This window comes from Aptenodytes patagonicus, chromosome 16 (assembly GCF_965638725.1).
Source record: "Aptenodytes patagonicus chromosome 16, bAptPat1.pri.cur, whole genome shotgun sequence".
NCBI classification, from domain to species: domain Eukaryota; kingdom Metazoa; phylum Chordata; class Aves; order Sphenisciformes; family Spheniscidae; genus Aptenodytes; species Aptenodytes patagonicus.
The window spans coordinates 14,129,817-14,151,951 of record NC_134964.1 but is presented as its reverse complement, the minus strand read 5'-3'; the positions used below and the strand labels follow the sequence as shown (position 1 = coordinate 14,151,951).

General features: G+C 40.9%; 1 protein-coding gene across 1 annotated transcript; it reads right to left on the bottom strand.

The window, feature by feature from the left end:
• Positions 1-156: 156 nt before the first annotated feature.
• Positions 157-20,311, bottom strand: LOC143168049 (myosin-1B). The gene is made up of 38 exons (XM_076354131.1): positions 20,108-20,311; positions 19,872-20,015; positions 19,382-19,538; positions 18,763-18,790; positions 18,547-18,664; positions 18,375-18,467; positions 18,195-18,258; positions 18,013-18,111; positions 17,804-17,907; positions 17,583-17,721; positions 15,647-15,765; positions 15,398-15,547; positions 14,597-14,767; positions 13,601-13,910; positions 12,885-12,958; positions 12,497-12,584; positions 12,293-12,410; positions 11,358-11,481; positions 11,145-11,281; positions 10,163-10,418; positions 8,346-8,588; positions 8,064-8,240; positions 7,833-7,978; positions 7,654-7,744; positions 7,176-7,565; positions 6,389-6,515; positions 5,378-5,496; positions 4,864-5,060; positions 4,263-4,446; positions 4,011-4,176; positions 3,715-3,839; positions 3,202-3,510; positions 2,897-3,100; positions 1,801-1,926; positions 1,535-1,705; positions 1,343-1,447; positions 969-1,064; positions 157-309 (listed from the first exon to the last, which is right to left on the bottom strand). The coding sequence occupies exons 1-38, from the start codon at positions 20,309-20,311 to the stop codon at positions 157-159; spliced, it is 5,826 nt and encodes a 1,941-aa protein (XP_076210246.1).
• Between the last annotated feature and the right edge of the window lie 1,824 nt (positions 20,312-22,135).

Genomic DNA, 22,135 nt, shown 5'->3' with positions numbered 1-22,135 from the left:
CTTCTCATTATTTCCATGGGGAAATCTCTACAATTTTTATTATCTAGGCATTAATTATCTAGAGATTGATGAAGGACTAAGCAGTGATTACAAAATCAAAGTGATAGAATTTCACATTTTGTGCAATTCTCTTTCACTTTGCACCACTGGAGGCATTTATTCTTCACTTTCTGCCTTCTTGCCAATTTCACGGCTCTTTGCTCGGAGCTTGTTGACCTGTGACTCTGCAATGTCAGCCCGCTCCTCGGCTTCCTCCAGCTCGTGCTGGATCTTACGGAACTTTGTGAGATTGACATTGGACAGCTCCTCCTGGGGATAGGAAGAGAGATAAAATAGGTTTTAAAATGTTTAATAATGTTCCTATTGTAACACTGCACTGGACATGCTGTGGTGTTTTGCCTTTACATAACAAAAAAAAAAAGACTGTGTGTTAGTATGTAATTCTCCCTAATACTTCCAGGGGGAATCCAAAGAAATAGCTTAAATGCTAAATGTTTAGATGGTTAATAAGACATACCAGGAATCCTCTCTGGATATGAAGTGCTAATGCACTTTGGAATTTTTGAATAATTATATATAATAACAGTTATTTCCATTAAATCATCTTCCATTTATTTACTGCTATTAAATTATGTATTACAGTTTTTGAAGTTGTTTTTTTTTTCTGCTAGGTGGAAGTAGGAAATAAAGAAAGTGAAAGGAAGCAGAGACCTACTCCCACAATGTTGACCTGAGTCTTCATTGCTCTTCCCAGTGATGCAATAATGCTCACAGAAAATGTATTCTGCAACCCTCTAGACCCCTGAGCTGTTCAGGCAGAACAGCTGTTCAGCTGTTCATTCGTGAGTGCACAGCAAGAAAAAGACAAAAATGTTAAGGATTCAAACAGAGCTATGGAGGGGAAAACACCAACACAGACTTCCACCTCCACCTGGATGGAGACTGACTCTGTGCACAGCAATACTTACAGCCTCCTCAGCTTGTCTCTTGTAGGATTTCACTTTCATTTGAAGCTTGTCCACCAGATCCTGGAGCCTGAGAACATTCTTCCTGTCTTCTTCAGACTAAAGAGAAGGACAAGAAAGAGAAGCACCTCTTTGCCCCTGCTCTTTAAATGCCCTCTACGTGAAACAGAGAGAAACATTCCTTATAGACCATTGCTGTCCAGTAAGACAGGTGATAAGCTGGATCTTCCTAACATGACTAGAAAGATAATTTTGTCTAATGTTCTCAGTCTTCTCCTTTTTAACTGTGTGACTCAGGACAGGAAGAAATCCCTAAGGGCTACATTTTGGCTTCCTGCAAGAAGGGTCTGTCAGCCCAAGGAGGCCTCCTGCCTTACCTGGTAGGTCAGCTCCTTCACCCTCCTCTCGTACTTGCGCACACCCTTCACGGCTTCAGCGCTGCGCTTCTGCTCAGCATCAACCTCCCCCTCCAGCTCCCGCACCTGCAATGAGAAGCCCATCTTTGGAGCTTCCCTGCTGGCTGCTTAACGTGACATGTTCACTCATGCACAAATACCAGCCCTACGCACTCTGGCCTCCAGCTTCTGGATTTGTTTCTTGCCTCCCTTCAAAGCCAACTGCTCGGCCTCATCGAGACGGTGCTGCAGGTCCTTCACTGTCTGGTCCAGGTTTTTCTTCATCCTCTCCAGGTGAGCACTGGTGTCCTGCTCCTTCTTCAGCTCCTCTGCCATCATGGCTGCCTGATGAGAGCAAAGGGACAAAGCCATTTTGGGGCTGGAGACATTTTGGGGGAGAATACATCCACCATCAGCAGTGAAAGGAGCCCCCAACTCACATCCGTGATGGCCTTCTTGGCCTTCTCTTCAGCATTGCGGGCTTCCTGGATCGTATCCTCCATTTCACCCTGGATTTGGGCAATGTCTGTTTCCAGCTTCTTCTTGGTGTTGATCAAGCTGGTGTTCTGTTGAGCAGCACCAGAGGTTTGTTTTTGATAGCTCATTATTTCAAATCAAGAACATTACAGGATTTTGAATAATTTCAGACATAATTAAGTGAAAAATCAATACCACAGATTTTTCTGTAAAATTTCTTATCACTAGGGAACAATGCTTTTTTTTTCCTCCAACATTTAATTTTATTAATTTGAAAAAGAGTACTTAGAAATATAATCTGTGCCACACCTCATCCACCAAGGCTGGCACAGGAAAGTAATAAAAATAAAGTGAGGGAAGCCAGTGAAATGCCTTCACTTCAACATAATTAGGGAAGAGTAATCCACTCTTATCAACTGAAAAGAGAAAAATTTGTAATGTAGATAGTATGGATTCCTTCCAGAATCTTTTCAGCATTTGAAACCAGACACTTTCCATAGATTTCAGCACTTGACTGCTGGATGACTGCTATGACATGTAGCTCATGTCAAAGTCTGCTTGAGATGGGCTACATCAGAGTCAGGAGTTCGATGGGCTACATCAGAGTCAGGAGTTCATCCCCACTTTCTTGCTAGAGTGGACAAGCACGTTTTTGAAGGAATATGAGGATTCCCTAGTGCTACATTTCAACGGAGCAAGGAATGAATGTTGCTGTAGTCTCAGAGTTTCAGTCCCTGACTGCTCAGATGGCAGATGATTTGGAATGTGTGACTAAAAAATCTGGTCCCTGTGACTAAGTGTCTTTCCTCTGGAGATTATGTTAGGATGCAAAGAAGGTAGAAGCATGGGTTTCATCGAATGCAACCTGGGAACACAGCCAGTGTACACACTTTTTCAGCAAAGATCTCTTTTAGTATCATGTTGATTACTTCAGAAAAGATTACTCTTGAAGTTGAGCCTCAAATGGTGAGGAGTATACAAGTATACTCCTCATATAAATAAAGTATACAAGTGTTCTCTTACTTACCAAGAGTGCCATTTCTCACCAAGTGACCTCACCTGGGTATGGAGGAGCTGCACACGCTCACTTGCATCCATCAGTTCCTGCTCAGCCACCTTTCTACACCTCTCTGTTTGTTCTAGTGCTGCCCGGAGCTCCTCAATTTCAGCCTGCAACAGGTTTGCTCTGCGCTCCACCATGGCCACCTGCTCCTTCAGGTCCTCCTGTGCCCTGAGAGCATCGTCCAAGTGTAGCTGGGTATCCTGTAGAGCCATTGAAAGAAATTATAAGCAGATTCAGAGCTGTTTGGCACTGAAAATATCAGCTAAAACGTTTCTCTGTAGGCAACTTTTGTTCAATGGACCTTGAGCACTCCCTGTGTGTTTCGCAGATTCTTTTGTGCCTCTGCAGCCTGGCGGTTGGCATGGCTCAGCTGGATCTCTATTTCATTCAGATCTCCCTCCATCTTCTTCTTCAGCCGCAGGGCTTCATTCCTGCTCCTGATCTCAGCGTCCAGGGTGCTCTGCATGGACTCCACAATTCTGAGGTGGTTTCTCTTCATCTGGTCGATCTCCTCATCTTTCTCTGCTATCTTCCTGTCAACCTCAGACTTCACCTGGTTGAGCTCAAGCTGGAGGCGCAGGATCTTCCCCTCTTCGTGTTCCAGGGAGGCCTGGACAAGAATAAATTAGAATACTTTTTATGTGACAAATGTTGAACCTGAAGATCTGAGTAAAAAGGAGTGCTATGTTTAGATAGTATCTCTACACTTTTATACGAACAGTCTTTTCCTCTTGTGTCTGGGAATGACTTCACAGCACTTACAATGAGATAGAGATCCATGACATGTAAGAGAGTAATAAATAATGCTGTGTACCTCAGCTTCCTCCAGTGAGGCTTGGAGTTCAGATTTCTCCTGCTCAATCTGCTTCTTGACTTTCTCCAGCTCGTGAATCGCCTTTCCTCCCTCGGCAATCTGCTCCGTGAGGTCGGAAATCTCCTCTGTGGGAACAAAGACCAATGGCATGGTCAGGCACAGAGCCGAATGGGAAGGGCCCTGCCACACCAAGGTGACAGCCATCTTTGCAGACCTGCAGGCACAGGCCCAGGTGGAATGCTCAGTAGACAAGCTTGTGAGAAAGCCCTGCCAGGAGCAGAGGGCCAGGGACTTACGCTGCAGGTTCTTGTTCTCACGCTTCAGCGTTTCCAGGTGGTCCAAGGACTCCTCATAGGCATTCTTCATCTTAAACAGCTCCGTGCTGAGAGAGCGAGACTCCTTCTGGGAGGCTTCCAGCTCAGCCTGCGTTTCCTCATACTTCTGCTTCCAATCTGCCAGGATCTGAAGAGAAACTGGGTGTGAATATGGATGTGGCAATCAGGAGGGGATGCTCTGCTCGGGAACCCCAGGCCTGGAGCCCAAAAGACCTTGTCAAAGTTCTTCTGCTTCTTATCCAGAGCTGCGCAGGCAGCATTTGACCGCTCCACGTCAATCATCAGGTCCTCCACTTCATTCTGCAGCCTCTGCTTTGTCTTTTCCAGGGAGGCACATTTGGCATTCACAGCTTCAACGTGTTCCTCTGCATCCTGCAGGCGCTGTGCCAGCTTCTTCCTAGGAGGTGGTAAGCACAGGTCCGGGAGGGGAAGCAAATGGGAGCCTGTGGTGTGTAGCCAGCATGTTTTTCACGAGAGCACACTTAGCCACTTGGTAGTGCGTGATCCCCATTTACACAGAGGTGTAGGACCTCTCCCAGCCAGCCACTGTATTTCTATGTCTGAATCCTGGGCTGCAGCAATTCACTCCCTGCTATTCACTCTGCTATTCACACTAGCATCTCTCTGCTATTCTGCATCTGAAGAGCTTTGCTGCTTCTGCTTTTCCCCAATGTATACCTGCTCGGTTATATTTTGTCTCTTCCTGGCACCCCACCCCAAAGCAGAACATTGACTTCTTCCTGACAATATCACAGTGGTCTCCTCAAATTTCCGTTCTTAGTCTATGCCAGCTTTGCCCACATTCCTCACGTACTTGGCCTCCTCCAGCTCCTCCGTGCGCTGAATAGCGTCCGTCTCGTATTTGGTTCTCCACTGGGCCACTTCACTGTTGGCCTTGGACAGGGCGCGCTGCAGCTCCCCCTTGGCTTCCTGCTCCTCCTCATATTGTTCCCGGAGCAAGTCACAGTCGTGGCGAGCAGACTGCAAGGCGTGGGCCAGGGCGTTCTTGGCCTGGGGGAAAAATAGTAGTGTGACAATGAATGGAAATACCCTGGGAAATCTCCAATGTTGGTGGACACTGGATTATTCTGCTGTGAGTGATGGCAAGCTACTGAATGAGAGAGGAAGATCTGGGAATCTGCAAAAGAATTAATGGATAGACTGCAGGGAAGGGGGAGCAAATCTAATATAGGATGACTTGTACTGAATTGCCTAGTGCGTTTTTTCTCCCTCTCGTCACGTTGATTCTGTAATTTCATACGTATCTGAAGATCCTCCTAGACAGGAGGAATCCAATGGATAAGACAGAATTTGGAGAGCCTTCTCACCTTAATCTCTTCCTCTAGGTGCCTCTTGAGTTCCTCAATCTGTTGGGTGAATGCCTGCTTGCCTCTTGACAGCTGAGAAATCAGAGCATCTTTCTCCTCCACCTGGCGTGAATATTCACCTGGGAGAGTTCAGATGAGTAAAAGAATCTTTTTATGACTTATTTAAAAGTGTTAACCTTGATAATTAAATGCACATAAAAATATTTTGAGTTAAACAAAATTTTATTTCTTTCATGGAATCCTAATCACTGATACCTATCCATATCTCTGAGTATGCCAAAGTATTTATCTTAGAGGCAAGAAATGAGATACATCATGCCCCCTTGTCCAATACCTGACTAGTCTTACTGTATATTTACACTAAGTCCAGTGGTCACTTTAAGCCTCGAGCTTACAGAATGACTAGTATATGGTGTCTGTGCTCAGGTATATCACTGTCCTCTCCTGAATGTCTCTTGGGAAGCAGAAGGATGAAGTCTAGGCTATGAGATAGATGAATTCTTCTTTGAAACTCCAGTCATAGGATCATAGAACAGTCCAGGTTGGAAGGGACCTTGAAAGGTCGTCTGGTCCAACCTTTCATGGGAAAGGGAGCCTAGATGAGATTATCTAGCACCATGTCCAGTTGTGTCTTGAAAACCTCTAGTGATGGGGACTCTACCACACCCCTGGGGAGGTTGTTCTAGTGACTGGTTGTTCCAGCCCCTTAAGCATGTTATTGGTCCTGCTCCAGAATGTCTGTATCTCTCTGGTACTGGGGAGCCTAGCACTGGACACAGCACTCCGGGTGTGGCCTCACCTGTGCTGAGCAGGGGGAAAGATCACCCTCTGTTAACCTGCTGGCAACACTTCTAATGCAGCTCAGGATTCTACTGGCCTTCTTTGCCACAAGAGCACATTTCTGGTTCATGTTCAACTTAATTTCCACCAAGACCCCCAGGTCTCTTTGACCCTTTTTTTTAAAAAACCAGGTCATATACAGTGTTCTCTTAAAAAACACAAATGTCTTACCGGATTCTGTTTGTAGCCGAGCTCTCTGAGCACTAATGTCATTAATTGTGCGCTGTTGTTCCTCCTCCTTTGTCTTAATCTCACTGAGTTGATCTTCCAGGGAGCGACACATCTTCTCCAGATTTGCCTATTTGCATGAAGAACACAGTGAAAGATGATTGGTGGTTCAACATATAATTACTGAGAATCTGAAGTCTTACAAAGGGCAAAAAAAGAAGCCAATGATTAAAAAGTCCAATGATTAAAAAGTAATGTCAAAATGTCTCAGTTAGCTGATATATCTTTCTATGAAATTTGCATCCCTAATTCCAACATTTGTATAATTTATTAATGTACACTCCATTTTTTCAATAGATAAAAAGGATGGTGGGACACTGTATCTTGAGGAATTATTTTAAATTTCTGTTATGCTCTTAGTGATTATGCCATTGAAGTATTTAAGGGAGGAAAAGAAAAATATGAATAAAAAGGAAAGGGTAGGGTAGGAGTAATTTCTATTTTAGAAGAAACTAAAAAGCCTGATAAGGTCAGTGTCTTTCATTTCACTATCATAATACTCTGAACCAAGAAATGAGGCCCTATAGCTCCTTAGATTAGGTGCTTCAGGTGACGATTTTAGCTCTCACCTAAAGGATACAATCTATTATTATACTAATACTGAAATATATAAATTCAAATTTAAGTTGTAAAGTGCAACTATTTATTTTAAAGTATGAATAACATATTTCTGTGTTAAAATATAAATACTTGATTATGTTTGAATTACTAGAAAGAAATATTTCAGTACCTTGACTTTGGAGACTGACTCCATGTTACTGGCCAAGTCGTCAATCTCCATCTTCAGCTCGCTCTTCTCCTTCTCCAGCTTCTGCTTCACTCGTTGCAGGTTGTCGATCTGCTCCCCAAGCTCAGCTGTGCTGTCCGCGTGCTTCTTCCGCAGGGCGGCAGCCGTGGCTTCGTGCTGCAGCGTGGCCTCTTCGAGGTCACGACGCATCTTCTGAAATTCTGCCTCACGCTTCTTGTTCATCTCAATCTGAGCTGCGGTAGCCCCTCCTGCTTCCTCCAGGCGCTCGCTGATCTCCTCTAGCTCCCTGGAGAGGTCAGCCCGATGCTTCTCTGCTTTTGCCCGAGAGGTTCTCTCTGCCTCAATTTCCTCCTCCAGTTCCTCAATACGGGCCTGGGGAACATTACGGACCCTTCACACCCAGGCCCTCCTCCTACCTGCTGTATTTCTGAAGGGCAGAAGAGAAGGAAGAGAGACTTGCCTGCAGCTCCTTGATCTTCTTCTGTAACTGCATGCCCAGGGCTTGCTCATCCTCGATTTTGCTCTGGATCTGGCTGATTTCAAAGTCTTTCCTTTGGGCAAAGCAAAGCGGGTTAGAGCTCAAAGAAAAAAAGACAAGTGCCCCAGCCCAGCACTCAGGGGCCCCACAGCCACACTTACTTCTTCAGTTTCTCATCCAGCTGCTGCTTATCATTTTCCAAATCCATTATGGATTCCTGGTTCATCTTCATGTCTCCTTCGAGTTTCCTCTTAGCTCTCTCAAGGTCCATGCGCAGTTTCTTCTCTTGCTCCAGGGACCCTTCCAGCTAAAAAGAGCAAGACCATCAGTGCTCTGCCAGCCAGGCTTAACTCCATACCTGTCCTGTTCTTGCCGTGTGCCTGTGGGCTTACATCGTCCACTTGCTGCTCCAGCTTGGTCTTGGCTTTGGTCAGAGTATTGACTTTGTCCTCTTCTGCCTGCAGGTCATCCAGTGTCTGCTGATGGGCCTCTTGGAGGGCTTTCTTCTCTTTTGTCAGCTTGGCAATGGTCTCGTCCAGGGCTGCCATCTCCTCTGTGAGGTTTTTCACCTTTGAGAAGAAGGGAGGAGGTGTAAATAAAGCAATTAGGTACAGGAGTCCTGTAACAGCACAGTGCTCTTTTCTGGAGCGTGAGTGACAAGTGCTGCCTCATACCTTGTTTTCGGTGGCATGTTTTTCCTTCTCAACCTTGGCCAGTGTTAACTCAAGATCGTCAATATCTTTCTTCAGCTCTGAACATTCATCCTCCAGTTTCCTCTTCTTGGCTGTCAGCTCAGCATTCATCTCTTCTTCATCTTCTGCTCTCTCTGTCACCTCCTTAATTTTGGCTTCCAGCTGGATTTTGGTTTTGATGAGCTGGTCACATCTTTCCTCAGCATCAGCCAAACCATCAGCTTCCTACACGATTCATTTAAATAAAATAGTTTTCAAAAAATTATTTTTTCTTACTGATTTTCAAACAAGGAATTATTATTTTTAAAGCAGCTTTACAATGTCCTTTGTAGTTAAAACTCATTATTATAAGAGTATCTATTTGTTTTGGACTGCCTCCAGCCCAGAAAATAAAGGAATATATTATCACACTATAAATATAGGCTCTGAGCATTTTTTTTAATTCTTTAACTGCTTATGCAACTCCAACATTAATTTGAAGATAGAGCCTGAAATCAGGTATGGCAGTACCTCCTTTGTATCTTTTCATCATTTTACTTATGTTGCATTTGACTGGACTGGAAACTGGCATAGAGTTTTACTGAAGAGAACCATGTAGGCAGATTTTTTAGCATACAGTGTTTAAAACCTGAATGCTAAAAACTCCAACATTCAGCTGAGAAACTCTTGTTACAACTCTCCCAAAAACATTTACTGAGCATGAATTTAATTTTTAGTTTTAGCAAAATTTTGTGTTAAGATCACTGTTTCAAAGGCAGTAGTTGAATCAGGCACGTTTCTAGCCCTTGTGGTCAAGAACAGTTTGGAAGGGAGACTGGTGTTTACCAGGGCAGTATCAATTACCTGAATTTACATGCATTCTAATGTAATTAGATTCTAATTCTAGGTAGTCTTTATTTTCTACATACTGCTTGTTCTTTTCCTTTTTGTTTTAATGAAGAGAAATGATACCATCCGGGCAGAAGACTTTTTATAGCTCAGCAAGATAGCTAGGTTGGGGTTTGTCTCATGTAGATTTAGATATCTGCCATGATATCAAGATACAGTCCATTCTACCAAAAAAAATTACATTTTTGGATGAACTGTATCATACTCTAAAAGGATGAGTTTCTTATTGCTGAAGATGAAGGGAACCTGAGGCTACTAGCTCAGATGTAGACTTTTAGACTGTAGACATCAAAATGGGGTCAGATGAATCCTAATCCTTGCTGGTAAAGACAGTTTTAAGGGGATTATTGTTGCTACCTTTTTATTTCCAGGGAAAAAGGGGAGGACTCTACTTTCATCACTGTTTTTCCTGAGGAGACAGGGACCATAAATGCTAGAGAAATGCCTGACACTCTCAGCCCCTCCGACTCCACCTGAATCCACTTGTGATTCTCCAAATAAAAGGTGTTAATAGGACCTCCAGACTATCTTAATTGATCAGATGATAACATATCAAAATTATATACTATATGAAGTTTTATAAAGACATGATAATCGCTGCTGTAAATTGCCATGTATGATTTAAAATGTCATACTGTAAATTGTAGTATTTACTAACTGGAAACTTCTGATTACTGATTACCTCTCTTTTGATTTAAAAGTATAAGGAACTAGCTGCAATAATTAACTGCAATTTTATTAATATTTGCAGATTTCAGCTTAGCTTTTCTATGTAGTTTTCCTTCCTATTTTATAAAATATGTGTATGTTTTTTAAAATAAATACTTTTTTTAGATAATATGTCTGTTACTGAGACATTTGGGATCATTTTACACAGGACATTACAAGCTAAAACCATGAGCAATACTCACAGCCTGCACTTGGAGTTGCAGATCATTTTTCTCCTGCAGCAAAGAAACCATTTTCTCCTCCAGCTCCTTCCTCTTTGCCTCAGACTTTGCAAGCTCTTCCTTGGTTTTCTCAAACTCTTCCTTCATGTTGGCCATCTCCTTCTCAGATTCTGCACTCCTGAGCAAGGGCTTGATCTTGAAGAACAGCTTCATCCAGGGCCAGTGCTTGACGTTCATGAATGCACGAACATTGTACTGGATACAGAAGATGGACTCCCTGAAAGGTAATAAAAATATATTATGTTACGTATTTTTAAATTTATAATAGCTATTTAATTGTATATATTGATATGTATAATATGAAGTTCTACATATAATACTTTCTAGTTATAGTTCTATATATCCGTGTATATAAAATATTTATATATTATTAAATATATATTTATTAAGAATATTTAGTATATTTAATATATATAAAATATCTCTCTCTCTCTGAAGAAAACTCCCTACTGTGATGTAGATTGTCAACCTGTATAGACAGTTTTGAAGTCCAGATGTTTGGCTCACTTTCGTGGCCAAAGAAAAGGAACGTCTCCAGAAGTTGACTTGGTCCCTTTCATGAAAGTTATCCAAGGGAAGAGGATACTTCTCATGTGTTAGAAGTATGTGTTTCTCACCTTTGATTATAATGGTGACCTAAAATAATTAGCTTAGACTAGATATCTGGTTTCTGGACATACATATAATGTAGCCATTTACTGAATTTATCAAAAATTAGTACAAAGGGTGATGTAAGTTAAAAACGATAGGGTTTTTTTTCCAAAATCAGGATTTTATACTGCTTCATCTACTGCCAGGGTATACTCCCAAATACATCCATATTGGTAAACTGAATTAATGAGAGATAAATGAGATTTGGTGAGAAGCAGCTTATTTTCAGTTTTGTTCATGTCATTGGTATCTGATGAGGATTGGCCCAGCAGGCCAAAGTATAAGTATCTACCTCCTCTCCATCATTTTCTTGAACTCCACTCTCATCAGGTAACCCCTGCACATGGCTTGCGTGCGGGTGATGAGCTGTGCCAACTTGTCGTCTCTCATCTCCTCCAGGAGTCCCAGCAGCCCAGCTTTGAAGAACACCTTGAGAAAGAGAATATTGCAGTACATAATTGTCAGGTATCGCAAGCACAGTACATCAGTCAAGCAGCATTTATACCTTGGTGTGACCAAATTTGTACTGGGTGTGGTCCACATCGATGGATCCAAGGAGCTTCTCAGAAGCTTTCTTGCTATCAATGAACTGTCCCTCTGGGATGGCACTTGCATTAAGCACCTTGTATCTATGGCAGGAAGTATAATATGAAGAAGGTTAGATTCCTGAAAGCTCAATCAAACCTGTACCAACTGATGCCATTGTTAAGATTCTCTGAAGGGTGATCAAGAGTGGAAGAGAGGTGAGTAAGTCTGAATTTTGTTCCATCATTTAGAAATCACATTTTCATGGGTAAATATGTTTTTAGGAAGAACCTTGCACTTTCCTTAGTCCAGAAATTCTTGACACAGAATGAGTCCTGATTTCCATTGGTAACTACTGACATATTTCACATGCCCTGTTATCTAATGCCTTATCTCCAAATGAGAACTTTATGTGCAAGAACAAAACATGGAGAGGATAAGCAATTCTTCATCCAAAATAGTGGCAGCACATACTATCTGAGTATTTTCCAGCTGTTATAGAACAAGAAACAAGGTCTTTTTATTTTATTTGATTTTCCAACAAGTTAGTCTAGAATATCTTGCAGTTTCTTTATTCACATTTCTGGGCTGATGGCTGCAAGTCATCTTACGTTGCTACTCAGAAGTTAACTAAGTCTAAGCTAGTCAACTTCATTTCTGGAGAGTTAATTGGTTTATCCCATACCAGAATATGAATCAAGGACAGGAATAAATAATTGCCCTTTGAAAGTGCCTGTTCTCCTAGTTAGCTATAGAAAGAAACTGGATGACTAACTTGGACAATTGACTTTTCTATGCCTAAAGGTAGGTACGATGAACCACTTCTATAACTCCCACAGTAGTTAAAACAATTAGGAAATGCAAATTATTCAGCATTGGTGGATATGGTGGAGGGTGGATGACATGGAATCTGACCTCTGTTTAAAGTCTGCATAGAGTATTCTGCTGGGGAATCCTTTCCTGCAAATTCTAATCCCTTCCAACACGCCGTTACACCGCAGCTGATGCAGCACCAGCTCATGTTCCATGGCACCTAATAAATAACATAATGAATTGGTACTTCATTGTACTGCACAGAGAAGAACAGATTTATCACATCTTTGAACTTTAACAGCTTACCAGGTGTTTTTGTTTCATTAGGAATAAGGCATCGCACAAAATGGGGATGTGTGCTTCGCAGATTGCTCATCAGCTTGTTTAAATTTTCCTTAAGAGCAAGAGCAAAGACTTGAGTTTAAAAATGTCACTTACACAATCTCAATATTAGGTACAGTAAAAACACTGCAATAAAACCATGATCAGTATTTTTTTTTTTACAGAAATTTTGGGCAGTTCTGAAAGAATACTTCCAAGGATTAAATGAAAATCCTTCTTTATTAAGAAGCATGTGCCTTTATCCTTTCTGAACATAAAGATTTTGTATATTAGATTAATCTAAAGCTTTTCTGAACTGAATTTTCTGTAATTTTTTCACAATGCGGTAAAATTTATGATTATTCTACAGTACCCGGAAAAGAGCTGAGACAGTCTGGAAAGAAGAACCCTTCTTCTTGCCGCCCTTCTTGCCACCGCCACCACTCTCTAAACAAATTTTTTTTAAAAAAAGAAATGAACAACAAAAGCACGCAGTTAGAATCTGAAGAATTTTGTATGTTCATCTTAAAAAAGTAGAAAATGTAATAATATGATCAAAATTTGCAAATGCATACAGTGTTTAAAGTTACAATTGGAGACTTGATTTTTTCAGATGATAGCAGAATGAAATCTAATGACTTCAAGCTGAAGTTAAGAAAATGCAAACAGGAAATAAAATGTAACATTTTGCGTAGTAAGATATTTAAGGAATTAAATAAATTGCTAGTGAATACACCAAATGCAGTCTTCATGTACCTTTACATCTAAGGGTATGCATAAATTTAGCAGCATGTTGATACATTTTATCATATTCCCTGAAGTATTTGGGGATGCCCCATATTGCAGAAATCTGGTTTGTCAGCTAACCTGTGTTAATGTTGTAGTACCGCTGTCAGGTCTTAAAACCTACAGATCTATTAAGGTCTCTAGGGAAATGTAATATCCTTTATTATAGTCTGAGTGACTGAGTTCCAAAAAGTAGATGAGGTTTCGGGTTTTCAATTTTTGAAATGTAAATATTATTGCAAAATTTTATTGTAAGGTTTTTTTTTCTGTAAATTATAGTAGAACTGATTTCAAAGAAATCACCTGCTTCCGCCCCACCAACAGAGGCAAAGAGTAAGGCCAGTGTCTTCATTGACGATTTCTGGTATAGCCCCACAACAGTTTCATTCAAGGGATCCTTGTTCTTCTCAAGCCAGCCAGAGATGTTGTAGTCCACCGTGCCAGCATAGTGCACCAGGGAGAAGTGGGCCTCAGCCTTGCCTTTGCCAGGTTTAGGCTTCTGGAAGTTGTTGGACTTGCCCAGGTGCTGGTCATAGAGCTTGTTCTTGAAAGAGGTGTCAGTTGCCTTGGGGAACATGCACTCCTCTTCCAGGATGGAGAAGATGCCCATGGGCTGGGAGAAATAGCAACACGTGAAGAAAGAAAGCGTGGAAGCAAGAAGCAAAGAGAACGTATATGAGAGAGAGGAATGAAAGATAAAAATTATACAAAAAAACCCTCCTCAGAATGTGTAATCATGTTTTTCCAGAAGGGGCATTTTGTTAGTGGATATGCCGTCAGTTATATGAAAACATGCTCACCCATAAGTTTCAGGGTTGTGATGTAATAAAGATCTAGCATGTAGAAATTCACTATGTGCATGTTAGTTGAAGGTGGAAAGCAAAATGAATGAAATTAGTAGCATTCAGATATAAGGAAGAGTTTACACTCCCTAAATGCTTTTTCTTGGAAACAAGATAGACAATTTCTTTAAACATACTAAAATAGAAGTTGCTCAGTGTATTTACTCACTCAGCATGCATTAAAAAAATACATACATTTGAGTATAAACTCCGGAACAGTGACTAGGACTGAAATTTTTGTCCCATGTGAATCATATATACTACGCGACAGAATCCCACGGGCAGTGAAGTAACAGACAAATGAAAAAGTATATGAAATGCTTGGAGCCCAGGAAAAGTCATGTTACGTGCTGCATTAAGTGTGAGTACCACACATTAGGGTAGTCTAATTTGAGCATAGAAGATTCCTTTTACATTTTACATCTGGAAAACTATTAAGTGTCTAGGGCCCAAGAACCTTCTCAATCAGCTCAATGCAGGCCGCCAGGTCCATCCCAAAGTCAATGAACTCCCATTCAATTCCCTCCTTCTTGTACTCCTCCTGCTCCAGCACGAACATGTGGTGGTTGAAGAACTGTTGCAGTTTCTCATTGGTGAAGTTGATGCACAGCTGCTCCAGGCTGTTGAACTGCAGAATGCAAAGAGATTTGCTTACTTGCGAAGTTCAGTTCAAGGAACACTTTCCAACTTCCAATAGGTTTTACTTTCAACCCATTAAGGTCTCCATGATTGGGATCCTGAATTTCTAGTCATGGGACTGGACAGGTGACTAGCATATTCCATCCTCTAATATATCTACTCTTTCAGGCCCTGGCACTGTCTCAACATATTGCTGAGCTCTGAAAAGCGTTGCAGAGCTTAGTCTAAGTCCAGCTTTTCATCTGCTTGAATTTATCTACACAGCCAGTCTATTCCCAAGCATTCAGAGACTTCAGCGTTAACAAAATCTTCCTTCAAGATGGCATATTTTAACTTCCTCAAAATGTGTCTCTGCTATTACCTATCAGTTGTTCAACATTTTCATATCAGTTTTCAATGCAACTTTCACTTCTGCATGCAACAACAGACATCTATAAAAACCTGCAGCCCTTGTGGGATAATACATACTATGAGAACCAGAAGAATGCGATTCCTACAGGAATGTCAGGATTATCCAATAAATAAAACCAATCCATAATTAAAAAAAAAAACAACCCCAAAACTATTCCAGTTTCTTAATGCCCCTTCCAGGAAACTTGTATGAAGATCCTAATCTTACATCAAAGATCTCGAAGCCAGCAATGTCCAGGACACCAATGAAGTACTGTCTGGGCTGCTTCGTATCCAGCTGTTGGTTGATGCGAATAACCATCCACAGGAACATCTTCTCAAAGACAGATTTTGCCAGGGCACCAACTGCATTGTATACCTAAAGAAAAGTAAAAGAAAAGTTACCATCCAGGGCAAAAGAGGAAGTTCAAAGTTTTTAATTCATGTCATTTGTTTTCTATCATCACTTGTTTCTTACCTGCTGCACGGTTTGACCCTTGGTCACATATTCATTCCCAACCTTGACTCGGGGGTAGCAGAGGGCTTTGAGCAGGTCAGCTGAGTTCAGACCCATCAGGTAGGCGGCCTTGTCAGCAACTAAGGAAACAAGCATACAGCAGGATTGAATATTAGCTCTCCAGTAGATGTATCTTGTAGTAATTCAGAATCATTTCTGCGGAAGCCACATATACTTTGTCACATACTTTAAAATATTGCATTTTTTCTTGTTTTACTAATTTTTTTCCCCTTTAATTTAGATGATTTGTAAATGTAAAGATTCTTCCAAATGCCTTTACAATGAACATGCAAATTTTGAAACAAGTGACTAGGCAGACAAAAGGGCAAAGGGCCATGAAAACGGCAGGTCAAACAAGTGACAATTTCTGAATAAACAGAAAAGGAAACTGGGTGATATTGAAAAACACTATACTGAAAATTGTAGTCAGTGAAACTCTACTGTCATTAGAGAGTGAGAAATGGATTAGTGAAGTATTATGCCAAAAGTATGAATAGGATATCTCATACAACTTTCATCGTGGGACCACATTCTCCCTAAGGATAAATAACACACACATAGGTCTTAGTTTTCTTACAGCTCTCATTTTCTGTGAATCTAGACTATTAAATACAAGCGCTAGAGCACTGGATACACTCTGTCATCACTTTCCATTTTGCTGCCTGTCTCTTCTCACAGCAAAGATGATAGCGAGCACCAGTACTATTTACAGAGTCGTTTAATGGGAGAAGGCCAAACCTCATTACAGAATATGTATACAGATGTTAATTTTGAGCTGCTTTTATTGTATGTGTTATTTACAACTAAGTATTTAATGTGCATTTATTACTAGAAAGAGTAAGGAATGAAATGAATGAAATTGGAACTTATGTTTTATTTTGCTTTTGTAGAGCTATTTTTTAATAATTAAATAGTCATCTAATTCTATTATATAGAATGGTTATTATAGAACTCTTTCTTTTAGTTATATTCATGCAATGATTACAGCTATGATTTGTAGCCTATTCTACTATTACTATTCATCATTATCAGATTAATTGCCATTGTATTCCTTGCAGTCATTTTCACTTATGTCTTAACTTTCCTAAAAAACCCCCAAACCACACAGACTAAAAAACAACTCAAGAAAAAACCCACACCCTTAATAGTACGTGTTTATGATATATGCATATAACTCTGGTTTCATGGAAATACTCCCATGAAATTTAAAGGAATGTGCCTTTGAAGAATTCTAGGCAAAGCAAAGGTGATAGACACCTCTTAGATGTCTATTTTTCAAACAGAAGTCCTGGAGACATGCTGAGACTCTACAGAAAACACAGAACATATGAGACACAGCTGCAGTATTAACTGATGTTCCTTTTTAACCCCCCCATGTAAAATGAAGTCGCACAATGCGCTCAGTTCAGGCATTGTGAGTTGTCTCCAGAATACGGGCTTTGAAGCAGAGCAGCTTCAGGATTCTGGCTTCTTGTCACCTGGAAACAATACCATTAGGAGGTGACTACAGCTGATGGTAAATGGTAGTAGCTACCTGGGTACATAAACTTAAGTCAGCGAGCAGAGTGGCTCGCGGTTCTGTGCCAGGTCTGGGAAGCTGCCATTCAGTATGGCAGCAAAGCTTGCTTTTCTTCTGCCTGACTCCTACTGTGTCAGCCAACGGAAGCGTGCTTTAGGATTCACTGGACCTTTTACTTCACATCGTTCAAAATAATCTGCATCTTCCACTGAGCTGTGTTCTTCCAGCAAAGTCCTCTGGTTAGGACACACTTATATTCTACAACACTAGCATCTGGGGAAATGCGCAGGCTGAGTCAATGATTCTGACCCTGAATTACTGTCCGTATTAGTGAGTGTTCCGGTATATACTGTGCTCTGGTATATGTTGTGCTGGTACCTTCTGTGCCGTCCGGCTCTGCCTGCTCCTCACGCTGCTTCTGCTTAAACTTCAAGTTCCCGTAGTGCATGACAGCCCCCGTCAGCTTGTAAATGGCTGTCTTCTCATCAGGAGTGAAGCCCAGGATGTCAATGGCACTCTAGCGAAAGAATCATTAGAGTAAGTAATGATTACTGTTAAAGGTCAGAGTCCGCCTGAGAAAACTTCTGTGCGTTACTTACGTCCGTGGCCATCAGCTCTTCCTGGTCATTAATGCTGGGAACCGTGATCTCACCTTGACTCACATACTGATAGTCATATGGGTTGGTGGTGATCAGTAACATCTCTGAAAAGAAGGACAAAACACATACAGATCAAATGTAACTGGCACGTAAAGGAATTAGATGTTGTTTGGTGACCTTCGTCTGGAGAAGTTAGTGATCTTTCCTACCAATTAGCTCTGGCTTCTTGTTGGACATGATCTGATAAAATATGTGGTAGCTTCTTTCTGCCTTGAGCTGGAAAGTGACTCTGGACTTCTCCAGCAGATCTGGCAAGGACAGTAGGGCAAGAGTTAGCACAAGAACTGAGGAAGGCTGGAAGGAAAGGGATCAGTCCAGGAGGGTCACTTACATGTTTCAATGTCAGCAGAAGCCAGTTTCCCCGTGGCACCAAAATGGATTCTGATGAATTTACCCTGAAAGAAGCAGACAAATCAATCGAGATCTATTTTACCTGCAATCCTGACTGCAAGAATATTCGAGTCAGTGCGCTGATACGAAAAAAGTAATTTTGTCCCAGGTAACAACTTACAAAGCGTGAGGAGTTGTCGTTCCTCACGGTCTTGGCATTACCAAAAGCCTCCAGCAGTGGGTTGGCGCTGATGATTTGATCCTCAAGCGTCCCCTGAAATAGAAATCCTATTGTCGTGATAAAGCTCATAAATAAATCTGACAGTTGCAGGTTCCTACACCTAGGACCTCACCTGCATTTTGCCTGCTGGCTGCTGCTCTTCCTTCTTCTTATCCCCACTCGCTGCAATTGTTGCAAAGTACTGGATGACACGCTTTGTGTTCACAGTCTTCCCTGCACCGGATTCTCCGCTGTCAAACCAAAGAGAGAGGCAGAGAGCGTGTGGTCAGGCAGGAGGGCCCCTGGCACCGGGCAGCCCCGCAAGGACCCGGGCAGGGAGTGTACGTACGTGATCAGGATCGACTGGTTCTCGCGATCTGTGAAAGAGGCAGAATAAAAGTGTTAGCAGTTGCCCTGAGTAACACTGAGCTGAATGAGAGGTAAAGCTGTAAACAGAAGCTGGGGCTTCTCCCAAGTCAAGAATAGCAGTCCAAGTAGTCCAGGACTACCTGATTCCCTTCTAGGTCCCAACAGTAGAAACTGTAAGCTGAAATGGATGCATAGAGCTGTCAGAGGCATGTGGTCCTCATGCAAGCTGTGCATCCACTTGCCCTTCACACAGTTCTCATTAAGAAATCTAATCAAACTACTTAACTGTGTTAAAAATAATGGATTATATGGAATAATAACTTTTTCTTTCCTATCAGTGAAAAAAAGTAGCAAACTGAGTCAAGTACTATTTCTGCAGTGGGAGAGTGTAGAATTTCGTACAACAAAGTGAAAATAATACACAGTGCTGAGTCCATGCATGCTTCTGGGTCAGTTTCACTTGAAATTAATTCCTGCGTAAATCAATCAAGTTCTCAGTCACACAGCTCCATGGTGTCTTTAGCTGGCTTGTCACATGCTCCAGTGACATCAGTGGGACTTTTTGGTTTAGATTGCTGTGAGGGAGGTCAAGCACTCACCAGTCAGCATGAACTGATAGGCATTGTCAGAGATGGAGAAGATGTGTGGAGGGGCCTCCTGGCGCTTCTTGCCTCGGTAGGCCAACACCACCTCCGGGTTGTACACCGGCAGCCACTTGTAGGGGTTGACAGTGACGCAGAAGAGACCCGAGTAGGTCTGTAAGGAAGGGGGACAGGATGCTGAGGAGAGTTGCAGATAAGGCAGAGGTGAATGATGTTCTGGGGAGACCAGGGTAGTAAAAGAAAATAAAGTGGAGGAATGACCTATCAGAGAATGGGTGAGATACAGCATACGACAAGGAAAGGTAAAAGTGGGATGGAAGAAGAGGAGGAGAAGGTAGACAGCAAGAGGAAAACACATGCAAGAAAGAAAGAAGAAATAGAAAAATGAGGAAAGAAGGCGGCAAGATGTCAGGAAACTCTTCAGAGTGATTGAGAGGTGTCTTCAACTCCTCAAAAGAGGGAATTGTTTCCTTCTGCTGGTACTTACGTAGATCATCCAGGCTGCATAACGCTCTTTGAGGTTGTACAGCACAGCGGGTTCATGGAGGTGGGTCATCATGGCCATGTCCTCGATTTTATCATACTTGGGAGGGTTCATGGAGAAGATTTGATCATCCTTCACGGTCAGAGTCTGTCAGAGGAAAGAAAGATACATATTTGCCATCTAAAAGTCCACAGCAGGATTAAATTGTATTCTCAAGCCTTGAATTTTTTTTTACTCACTTCTCCACCTTCGGTCTTGACGGTGACCTTTCCTGCTTCTTTGCTCTGGACTGTGCTTTTCACATAGGATTCCTTTGCATGTACCACAAAGACCGATGTCTTGGCATCGAAAGGCTTGTTCTGGGCCTCAATTCTCTCCTTTTCTGACTTTCGGAGGTAAGGAGCTGCCTCCCCAAAGATGGCCATCTCAGCATCTGAAGACATGGCTGCTGTTTACTAGGAGTAATGCAGCAAGTATCTGTGAGGGTAGAAAATACATTACAATAGCGCATGATGGAAGAAACACTTCTACAGCATGGTGGATTAGATGCTGCTCTGCTGTACGTATCAAGTGATTGAATTGACTCTAACTTTTTTGCTAATTCAGAGCTCTGTTCTATAATTTTCTTTCCTTCATTTCTGTTTTAGATCTCTAGGGCTACTGGATGATGCATTTACAGAGGAATGCTTTCTGTGGTTTTTTTTTGTTTTGTTTTTCATTTGTTGAATTACCAGGATAAACAGATCCTTTCCAAGGTTCCAAACACTGCACTCACTAGATATTCCCAATTTTGGAATTGTGAAAGCCCTCTCATGTCTTTTTTGTTTAGCACCTTTCAGACTATGAGATTTTATTGTAATAAAACACTGGAAGAGGCACAGTACACTGGATATGCAGAGAGCTAATATTATTAGCACTTCCCATTAAAGACATTCCCTTGGGATAAAATAGCCCAAGTTATCAAATATTTCAATTATGCCACAGATCCATCTGCTAACAAACAAAGCTGATATTCTCTGATTTGAGCTTTTTCATAACAGAAAGTAAGTAATCTTGCATTCATTCACTAATATTTAAAAAGAAATTATCAGTAGCCCTGTTTATTATTGCCAAACAATTGTCTTGACTGAAAAGTTTCATGCAATTGTGAAGCTGGAATTTAGGTATACTGTTCCAAAATTAATACTGTTCTAAATTTATTCTTTTTCTTTTAGCCTAATTTTATCTAGGTTTGTTACCTACAATTTGGATTTTGAGTAGCTTTTCTGTATAAATTAAGCAGCTCATTTCTCTATCAATACTTTCACCTATGGCAGACCTCTAGGTGAAAATCAAATAATTGGTTAACTTTTCCTTGAGAAACAATTTCACTTTGATTGCAGGAAAGATATTCTGAACTTAGAATATTTTTTTAAACTCTTTTCTGAACCCTTTACCATTTAGCAACCTCATTATTGCAGTATGGCCAGCCTAACAGAAATAATATTTTAATAATGATCACAGTATTTTTGTACATTATAAAACTCATTCCACTCAGTATCCCACTGCTTACATGTGAAAAAAATTGCTTTGCCTTCTTAGCCAGCAAAGACAGACTTCATAACACAACTTAGTGTTATCAATTCAGATGCATGGGTACAATCTCCTGACCGATGGTTTTGTTTCTAACTACATGATTTTCCACTTCATTAAAGAGTTATTAACCAAATGAGACCATTTCACAAAATAATTACATGAGGTTGTAAAATGGACCCAGTCTTTCACCAGCAGTTTTATCATTGCCTATGATATCTCACATTTTCTTACAAGATTCCTAACAGGAATAATACTAGCATATTATATATATTAGTATATACTATGTTAGTATATATTATAGTATATTAGTGTATATTATGTATATTGCAAATATATTGTATATTTTATTTTTGTATAGATATTGTATGCTATTATTACAATGTATCTTTATGGCATTATTACAATGTATTCTATATATAGTAGGTTAATATACATTATGTTAGCATATAATAAATATAAAATATGTCAGTAGATTGTCTTTTTAAAGTATTTGATGACGATTTTCTTTTGACCATTTTATATGATTTTTCCTGAAATCAATGATATGCTAACTCTCCTCCACTTATTCAAAGCATGCTAGTTATATTCTTTACACATAATAGCTTGTTGACATTTTATAATTTTGTGGGATATATTCCAGTAACAATATTTGACAAAATTAATATAAATTAATGTAAAAAGTAAATATGAAC

Excerpts from the sequence above, each read along its gene's own strand:
- LOC143168049 (XM_076354131.1), bottom strand. The coding sequence starts at position 20,311 with ATGTCTTCAGATGCTGAGATGGCCATCTTTGGGGAGGCAGCTCCTTAC. Across the intron at positions 18,665-18,762 it reads AACCAGTCGATCCTGATCAC|CGGAGAATCCGGTGCAGGGA; the intron begins GTACGTACACTC and ends TTGGTTTGACAG. Across the intron at positions 11,482-12,292 it reads TATGCAGACTTTAAACAGAG|ATACAAGGTGCTTAATGCAA; the intron begins GTCAGATTCCAT and ends TTCCTGCCATAG.